The 10,000-nt window shown below is 53.4% G+C and overlaps 1 protein-coding gene across 1 annotated transcript in view; it reads left to right on the top strand.

Annotated features, from left to right (window-relative positions):
- The window catches only part of brd1a (bromodomain containing 1a), a 20,874-nt gene that overhangs the window by 6,878 nt on the left and 3,996 nt on the right, over positions 1–10,000 (top strand). Inside the window, 8 exon segments of the mRNA XM_084448023.1 lie at positions 1,569–1,881; positions 2,572–2,889; positions 5,618–6,027; positions 6,029–6,064; positions 6,067–6,256; positions 6,503–6,647; positions 9,236–9,369; positions 9,979–10,000. The exon segment at positions 9,979–10,000 is cut by the window's right edge and continues 91 nt beyond it. Of these exon segments, the coding sequence (XP_084304149.1) occupies positions 1,569–1,881; positions 2,572–2,889; positions 5,618–6,027; positions 6,029–6,064; positions 6,067–6,256; positions 6,503–6,647; positions 9,236–9,369; positions 9,979–10,000 (1,568 nt within the window).

The raw sequence follows: 10,000 nt of genomic DNA on the forward strand, positions 1-10,000 counted from the left end.
TGACCAAAACCCCTGACACATTTGTCTTTAGATGTGAGAGGGTGTCAGCCTTTAGTCTTTTAAAGGTATTTAAACTCTTAAGTCTTCTAGTGGATGGTAGGCATAAAGCACTTTCACCCCTATGAGGAGAGCCTCTTCACAGGCAGGAGCCCATCTTAAGACTCGAAAACTGACCGCTTTTGTGCTGTGGTCATGTCAATGACCTGCTTTTCCTTAAGTCGTCAGAATACGTAGGCGGCACGTGTCGATCCCTTTCTCTGTAAGCTACGCCTCTGTTTCTATACAATAGCTGTGGTCAGCTTCCTCTTCAAGTCTCCTCATGTAAGACATATGTCTACCATTACATACTGAACCCGAGTACTGAACTTTCCTCACATTCCACCGAAAACCTGTAGACCTACAGAGTGTCTCACCCTCTGACCTGCAGAGTGTCTCACCCTCTGACCTGCAGAGTGTCTCACCCTCTGACCTACAGAGTGTCTCACCCTCTGACCTGCAGAGTGTCTCACCCTCTGACCTGCAGAGTGTCTCACCCTCTGACCTACAGTGTCTCACCCTCTGACCTGCAGAGTGTCTCACCCTCTGACCTGCAGAGTGTCTCACCCTCTGACCTGCAGAGTGTCTCACCCTCTGACCTGCAGAGTGTCTCACCCTCTGACCTGCAGAGTGTCTCACCCTCTGACCTGCAGAGTGTCTCACCCTCTGACCTGCAGAGTGTCTCACCCTCTGACCTGCAGAGTGTCTCACCCTCTGACCTGCAGAGTGTCTCACCCTCTGACCTGCAGAGTGTCTCACCCTCTGACCTGCAGAGTGTCTCACCCTCTGACCTGCAGAGTGTCTCACCCTCTGACCTACAGAGTGTCTCACCCTCTGACCTGCAGAGTGTCTCACCCTCTGACCTGCAGAGTGTCTCACCCTCTGACCTGCAGAGTGTCTCACCCTCTGACCTGCAGAGTGTCTCACCCTCTGACCTGCAGAGTGTCTCACCCTCTGACCTGCAGAGTGTCTCACCCTCTGACCTGCAGAGTGTCTCACCCTCTGACCTGCAGAGTGTCTCACCCTCTGACCTGCAGAGTGTCTCACCCTCTGACCTGCAGAGTGTCTCACCCTCTGACCTACAGAGTGTCTCACCCTCTGACCTGCAGAGTGTCTCACCCTCTGACCTGCAGTGTCTCATCCTCTGACCTACAGAGTGTCTCACCCTCTGACCTACAGAGTGTCTCACCCTCTGACCTACAGTGTTTCACCCTCTGACCTGCAGTGTCTCACCCTCTGACCTACAGTGTCTCACCCTCTGACCTACAGAGTGTCTCACCCTCTGACCTGCAGAGTGTCTCACCCTCTGACCTGCAGAGTGTCTCACCCTCTGACCTGCAGAGTGTCACCCTCTGACCTACAGTGTCTCACCCTCTGACCTACAGTGTCTCACCCTCTGACCTACAGTGTCTCACCCTCTGACCTACAGTGTCTCACCATCTGACCTACAGAGAGTTTCACCCTCTGACCTACAGTGTTTCATCCTCTGACCTACAGAGTGTTTCATCCTCCGTCTCTCCTCATGTCTGCAGGTCCCCGACTACCTGGACCACATCAAGCAGCCCATGGACTTCTCCACCATGCGGGCGCGCGTCGACGCCCAGGGCTACCGCAGCCTGGCCGAGTTCGAGTCCGACTTCAACCTCATCGTGGCCAACTGCATGAAGTACAACTCCAAGGACACGTACTTCTGGCGTGCGGGCGTGCGTCTGCGGGACCAGGGCGGGGCCGTGCTCAGGAAGGCGCGGCGCGACGCCGAGCGGATCGGCTTCGACGGCGACAGCGGCATGCACCTCCCCGAGCCGCCCAAGATGGAGGCGGCGCCGGCGTTCTGCTGGGAGCACGGTGAGAGGGGAGGCCGCTGGCTGCTGTCTGTTTGGAAGGAAAACCAAGCGCACCCACAGAGTTGTTTGATATCAGGGAACGGTAACGCGACAATTAGTCTCAACGCCGGACCCGTGAGAGCTCTTTCGTTGATACACTACTTAAGCTACGCTAACTATGCTACTGCATGCTGTAGATCTCTCTATGGTCCTTGGACAACTTCATGCAAATATCTGGTTTTCAAATCATGGCAATTCATTGGTAGTGCCGGAATCCCGGCGAAACCAATCGGTAACAACTTTCGCAATCCCCAACCTGGCCCCGCCCATCTAACCTGGGCTAGCGTCTCTCATTTGCTGCTACGACCTGTCACTCTTTCAATTCTGACCCGCCGATACGCCCTCAGAACACCAGCTTGGGCGGCGAAGGGGCCCAGATTCTATTATGTAGTACGCGGAGTGCAGCGATTCAATGTCATATTTGAGTCTGGAGAGAGACTACACGACAATCCCTCACAAAAACTGCAAACCGAGAGATCCCAGTGGCTGTGCCACCCTCCCCTACCCCCTCTCCGTCTCCTTCCACGTCTCTTCTCCCCTTCTCTCCTCCCCTCCTCCTCCCCCATCACCCTCTCTCCTATCCCCCCATTCAGACCCGACCCTGACCCCGCCTGTTTAACCCGCCCTGGTTCTGTCTCCCTTCGTTCCCCAGTGGACCGCCTGCTGGTTTCGGCCAACCGGCAGCACCTCCCGCTGGAGCAGCAGCTGCAGGAGCTGCTGGAGAAGCTGGACCTGACCAGCACCATGAAGTCCAGCCCCTCGCGCAGCAAGCGCCTCAAGCTGCTCAAGAAGGCGGTCAACGACGTCCGCAGCGAGATCGGCCTGAGGAGGATCCTGCCTTCCTCCGCCTCCTCTTCCTCCGCCTGCTCTTCCTCCTCCTCTTTGTCGTCTACGTCTTCCTTTCACCCCGAAAAGGCTAAATCCGCAGAAGACGGGGTGAAGACTAACGGTCACGGTCCCGATGAAGAGGGTATGTATGTGCGCAGCAGCATGGTCTGCAGACCGCCCTCCACGCGCTGGCTCCAAACGTTCCGGAGTCAGAACATTCTAATGTTCTGACCCCGGAATGTTAGCTGCTGTCACGGCAGTGCTCGGAAGAGCCTTCCCCCGAGATCTGTGTCAGTCGGTCAGACTTGGTCTGTGTTCGGTCAGACTTGGTCTGTGTTCGGTCAGACTTGGTCTGTGTTCGGTCAGACTTGGTCTGTGTTCGGTCAGACGTGGTCTGTGTTCGGTCAGACGTGGTCTGTGTTCGGTCAGACGTGGTCTGTGTTCGGTCAGACGTGGTCTGTGTTCGGTCAGACGTGGTCTGTGTTCGGCCAGACGTGGTCTGTGTTCGGTCTGTGTGTGTGTGTGTGTGTGTGTGTGTGTGTGTATATATATGTATTTGAGTGTGTGTATTTGAGTGAGTGAGTGAGTGAGTGAGTGAGTGAGTGAGTGAGTGAGTGAGTGAGTGAGTGAGCGTGAGTGAGCGTGAGTGAGCGTGCGTGCGAGCGTGTGTGTGTGTGTGTGTGTGTGTGAGAGAGACTGCTGCAGTCTCATACACTGCAAATATGCTCTCTGTTGAGCCTAGTCAGGCCTCTGAGTCCATATGCATGCTGAGTCACCACAGTATTGTTGTGCGTGGCTGGCCAGCCGTGCAACTAGTATAGTGTTTGTCGGGTTATCACTCCCTCCCTCCCTCCCTCCCTTACTCCGGACAATGTTGGCCTGCATCTATCTGTTGGCACCACAAGAGGCAGTAGTCCCAGCACACCAAAATCAAGAAGGACACCAAAATTAACCCGCCGATCTCCACTGCACAAGTAGAGTAGTGGTTAGAGCATTGGACTCCCACCCAGGAGATCGGGGTTCAAGACCCAATGGGGATGATTTTATGGGACAATACCCCAAACCTCCACATTTTAATCCTTTCACTCCAACCTTTACCCCTTGCTTTATAGGTCAGATCCTGTCCCAACCCTTATTCTAACTGCAACTCACACTAGGGACTGGAAGAAGAACACCAAAACCAACCTTCCGATCTCCACTGCACAAGTAGAGGTTCACTAGAGGGTTCACTTTATGTTATCATCAGTGTAACTGTTTTAGCCACAGACCACTACCATTAATGTTATGGAAGCTGCTGCTAGTTGTTGTGAGCTCATGAGCTAACTGTCTATCCTGCTCTTAATGTGCTGGATTAGCATTGGAAGCATTGGAACTGATGTTTCCAGGTGACAAGACCTTTCTTAATTTATCAGACATTATTACATGTAATTAAAATTCACAGCTATTTCAGTGGCATAGCTAGCTTCCATCCTACCAGTCCTGAACAGAAACAAGCCAGCCACGCACATAAGCCAGGCTGGACCTGGCCTGGTTTCTCCGTCTCACTGGAATACTATGTGTTGGTTCCCTCTTGCTGAGTCACTATCAGAAGGCTTTATGAAGCATATTGATGATCCATGCTGTTCTGTCATTGATAATTCATGAATGACCTTAGGCTTTAGTTTTCTATTGCTAAGTTCTCTATTGCTAACGACAGACTCACAGGGGTTTCTGCTGTTGTACCAGACAGAACATTTCTCACCAGATGACTCTCAGTTAGCTAGCCAGAGTAAGTTAGCTAGCCAAAGTTAGCTAGCTAGCCAAGGTCAGCTGCTGTCCAAAGTCAGTTAGCTAGCCAAGGACAGCTAGCTAGCCCAGGTCAGTTAGCTAGCAGAGGTCAGTTAGCTTGCCCAGGTCAGTTAGCTAGCAGAGGTCAGCTAGCTTGCCCAGGATAGTTGGCTAGCCAAGGTCAGTTAGCTAGCCTTGGTCAGTTAGCTAGCCTTGGTCAGTTAGCTTGCCTAGGACTAGGGTTACAAATTTCAAGGAATTTCATTAATCGAGAACTGTTAACAAACAATAGTCGATTAATTGATAAGAACGTCCCACACCGGACTGCGCTTTGCTTGCTTCATTTTTGTCTTTCACTGCATTCCAATTAGCCTTCACTACATGGCGTGGCTCCCTCAAGTGCAGTCAGACCTTAAATCATGATTACTTCACACAAATCCCGTTGATAATGTTTGTTCCCCCCAAAAAGTTCCATTCCATTAACAAGTAATTCATCCATCCATCCATCCATCGTCATCCGCTTATCCGGGGTCGGGTCGCGGAGACAGCAGTTCCAGCAGGGGGCCCCAGACATCCCTTTCCCTAGCAGCATCAACCAGCTCTGCCTGGGGAATCTCTAGCCGCTCACAGGCCAGTGCAGAGATGTAATCCTGCCACCTAGTCCTGGGTCTAGCCCGCAGCCTCCTTCCAGCCGGACACGCCTGGAACACCTCCCTAAGGAGGCGCCCAGGAGGCATCCTTACTAGATGCCCAAACCACCTCAACTGGCTCCTTTCGACGCAAAGGAGCAGCGGCTCTACTCCGAGTCTCTCCCGGATGACTGAACTTCTCACCCGATCTCTCAGGGAGACCTCAGCCACCCTCCGGAGAAAACTCATTTCGGCCGCTTGTATCCGTGATCTCGCGAGCAATTAATCGATTAACCAAATCTTACTCTAGTAAATTCTTATCGGCAATTAATCGATAGTCTATTAACTATTAACATCCCTACCTAGGACAGTTAGCTAGTCTATAGGGTGTTACTGTATTCCATGTAAGTGTTGGTCATGTTTCTCATATTGGTCATGGTGTTCTCCCCGATGTCTCTCTCTCCCCCCTTCCAGGGGACAAGTCTCTACCTCCCAAACTGGAGCCCTCTGACTCACTACCTCCTCCCCTCCCCTCTGAGAGAGACTCCGAGCCCCCCACCCTCAAACCCATCCACCACCACCCACCGCCCGCCACGCCTCCCGACCACTGCAAGACCGCCCCCCGCCGGGTCAACTTCGACAGGGAAAAGCCCCCCGCCTCCTCCTCCTCCCCCGCCGGCCTCCGGGAAGGCCTCAACGGCCACGCACACCCGCCTCGCCCGCTCCCCCAGGACGCCCTGCTGCTGGCGGAGGGCGACGTGAGCGTGGTGGCCACCTCTACTGTGGCCGCGCCCACCGGCACCGTCAACCGGCGCACTGCCGTGCTCTTCCGCAAGACCAAGAGCGCCAACGCCAGCCCGAACAAGGTGCGGAGAGGCGGGTCCGGAGGAGGGGGAGGAGGAGGAGGAGAAGGAGGGCCAGGAGCAGGGGGGGGTGGCGGCGGAGAAGAGGAGGCCCAGGAGGAGTGCCCTCAGCTGGACACCAAGAGCTTCCTGTCGGTGGTCATCCCCCGGTTGGAGACCCTGCTGCACGGCAGGAAGAGGCGGCGCAGCGGCGGCGGCGACAGCGAGGGCGACGGTGAGGACGGGTCCCCGGTCAAACGCCTCGACACAGGTAAACAAACAAAGACACTGTAAACAACAACAACAACAACATTCTGATTGAAACGCCAACATACTGTATATGGTGAACAACAACATTAATCAACATACTGACGCGGGTAAACAAACAAGATACTGACTTTAACAGCAACAACAACAACATTCTGACTGATATAAACACCAACATACTTAATATGGTAAAAACAATGTACTGACCAGTGTGTGTGCTGGCCTCTCTCCCGCCCTCTGCTGTCCCCAGGTCTGTCCAACGGCTTCCTGGAGGAGGAGGAGGAGGAGGAGGAGGAGGAAAAGGAGCTGGCTCCCAGCAGGCCGCTGGAGCCTCGACGACGCTGCGCCTCCGAGTCCAGCATCTCCTCCAGCAGCAGCCTGCTAGGCAGCACCAGGTACTGAACAACACGCCTTCCGCCTGCTGGGCAGCACCAGGTACTGAACACATCTACTGCCTGCTAGGCAGCACCAGGTACTGAACACGTCTACTGCCTGCTAGGCAGCACCAGGTACTGAACACACCTACTGCCTGCTAGGCAGCACCAGGTACTGAACACGTCTACTGCCTGCTAGGCAGCACCAGGTACTGAACACATCTACTGCCTGCTAGGCAGCACCAGGTACTGAACACATCTACTGCCTGCTAGGCAGCACCAGGTACTGAACAACACATCTACTGTCTGCTAGGCAGCACCAGGTACTGAACAACACACCTACTGCCTGCTAGGCAGCACCAGGTACTGAACAACACATCTCCTCCAGCAGCAGCCTGCCAGGCAGCACCAGGTACTGAACAACACACCTGCTGGCCAGACTCAGACCTGTCAACACGTACACATTTTGCGTAGCAGGTACTCATTTTGACATCAAAGTACACCAGTACGATTTGTCACTCAAAATGTCCACAAAAGGACCAATCATATCTCTGCATTCCTTCCCCCTTCCTTCACCCATATTCTTAAGCGGGGCTGATTGACATGCTGCGTCATTTAAAGAGACAGTTCCCGCTCCGCGATCGACAGTAAGGGGAGAGAGAGAGAGAGAGAGAGAGAGAGGGAGAGAGATGACAGCATCTCCTGAAACTGACAGCAACCTGGATTTGAACCATGTCGTTCACCCTCCTCACTCCGGATGTTTTGAACTGATTTGTAATGGTAAACGGACTGGGGTAAACACGGTCTGGGGTAAACGGACTGGGGTAAACACGGACTGGGGTAAACGGACTGGGGTAACCACGGACTGAGGGGATGTGGAAAGTTGAGAGTGTGAATTGAGTTAGCCAAGCTAACGTTGGCCTAATGTGACCTATGTATTTATAAGATACACAGTAACTTGCTTGTTCACCAGATATGGGAAATATGGGAAAAACTGGACTTTTCATAGTATCCTAGGGCTACAAACAACATATCAACAGACAGTTTCAGACACACACACACACACACACGCTACAGTGCCCACGTAGTCTGCCTCCTCTCTCTCTCACTCCATCAACTAACGTAGCTAGCAACTAGCCCGCTAGTTGACCTCCTAGCCAAGCCTAGGGCAGCCAGTTACCTTCTGTGGCTGCAACACATGTAATGTAACGACAGAGCTAATGCTAGCTACGTATGTTTCCATCTTCATATCAGCTTGCTATGCATTTCCAGATGCTAGTTAGCTAGCTAAAGCTTTGTGTATTTATCTGATAATAAGGCTTTATGTTAGCATATTATTTTGCAATAATTGCCAGTTTTATCAGCCAGCTAGGTACTAGTAGCTAGCTTAATTGATTATTTTAGAGTTGAGAGACAGGGTTTAAAACTGTGCATAGGCAATGCCATCCCCACCTCCCACTGTGATAAACCTAGTTTGCATCACTCTAGTTCATTCCTCATTACGCTGAAAAGGCAATATGATGCCCCAATGCCACAGAGCCCTCACAAAACAATGATTATTGTTTACTCAGTCACACTTTATCATCTCGTTTTATTTGTAGCGTATAGTGACTATATCGTGAGCCCTGTATCGTGAAGTGCGTTGCATAGTGCGCAGTGTATCGTCCCATCCCTAGTTTGATGCTAAACATTTCATGGGGGAGGAATACTTACATGGGAGGACCCCCAGACCCCCGCTTAATGTGTGGTACACCAAGACTTTCCTCAAGGTTGGCAGGTCTGTAGACTCTATTAATCAGGTGCACACCTCCTGACCATGCTGGCTGTGATTGTGGACGTATCTCGTATCTCCCACCCCCCCTCCCTCTCTCTCTCTCTCTCTCTCTTTCTCTCTCCCTCTCTCTCTCTTCTCTCTCCCTCTCTCTCTTCCTATCTCGCTCTCTCCCTCTCTATCCCTCTCTCTCTTTCTCCCTCCCTGTCTATCCCTCTGTCTCTCTCTATCCTTCTCTCTCCCTCTCTCGCTCCCCCTCTCTCTCTCTTCCTCTCTCTTTCTCTCCCTTTCTATCTCTCTCTTTCTCTCTCCCTGTCTATCCCTCGCTCTCCATCTCTCTCTTCCTCTCTCTCTATCCCTTTCTCTTTCCCTCTCTATCCCTCTCTCTCTTTCTCTCTCTCTCTCTATCCATCTCTCTCTCTTCCTCTCTCTTTCTCTCTCTGTCTATCCCTCTCTCTCTTCCTCTCTCCCTCTCTATCCCTCTCTCTTCCTCTCTCTCCCTCTGTCTATCCCTCTCTCTCCCTCTCTCTCTCTTTCCCTCCCTGTCTCTCTTTCTCTCCCTCTCTATCCCTATCTCTTTCTCTCTTCCTGTCTATCCATCTCTCTCTTCCTCTCTCTCTCTCTCTCTCCCTCTTTCTCTCTTTCTCTCCCTCTCTCTCCCCCTCTCTCCCTGTCTATCCCTCTCTCTCTTCCTCTGTCTCTCTTTCTCTCTCACGCTCTTTCTCTCTCCCTCTCTTTCCCTCTCTCTCCCTGTCTATCCCTCTCTCTATCCCTCTATCCCTCTCTCTCTCTCTCTCTCTCTCTCTCTCTCTCTCTCTCTCTCTCTCCCTGCCTCCAGCACCACGCTCAGTCTCCCCCCGTGTGGGAAGGGGAAGCCGGCCCTCGTACGCAGAAGCACCGTGGACGACAAGAGCGAGCTGATCGCCTGCATCGAGACGGGGAACTTCGCCAAAGCCGCCAGAATCGCCGCCGGTAGGTCGGGGTCCGCCAGTCCACCGGTATCGCCCCCACCGGACCGTGCGTCCTTTTGAGTGGGCTAGCTACGCGGGTTGTGGTGTATACGGCCTTGGCCGGGTTTCCCGATAAAGAACCTTCTGAAGCAACCCTTTGCGTGGGAGTTAAGAGGTACTTTGGAGTTAAGAGCTTCTTAACTCGTTCGGGAAACCCGGCTCTTGTCTGTCTGTCGGTGAAGCGTCAGTCCTCACGCGGGGCGGGAGCCCGGCCGTTCACGCCAGAAGCGCATTTCTCCGCGCCGGTAACCGAGCGACCCTGCTCCCCCGCACTCAAATCACAAGCGTTCGCTCGCGCCGCCCGAAAAAATAGACCACACGGAAAAAACTAGACCAGACGCCAAACTACCCGATGCGGAGCGCGAGCCGGCCATGGGGCTCCGGTCCGCAGGCCGACGCGATGCGGCCGGTGTGAGCGGTCACGTTCGGTTAACATGGGTGCCGAAAGGAAACGGACCGCGCTCCGCGGCGCTTTCTCGTCCGGTCTGGACCCGCTGTTAGAAGTACGCGCTGGCGGTGACGCGGTGACACTTCCCTCCTGATCGGGCGGGGCTTGTTTCTGCTTCTGTAGAGGTCGGAAACAGCAGCATCTG

Source organism: Borostomias antarcticus (assembly GCF_949987555.1).
Source record: "Borostomias antarcticus genome assembly, chromosome: 13".
In the NCBI taxonomy this organism is placed as follows: Eukaryota; Metazoa; Chordata; class Actinopteri; order Stomiiformes; family Stomiidae; genus Borostomias; species Borostomias antarcticus.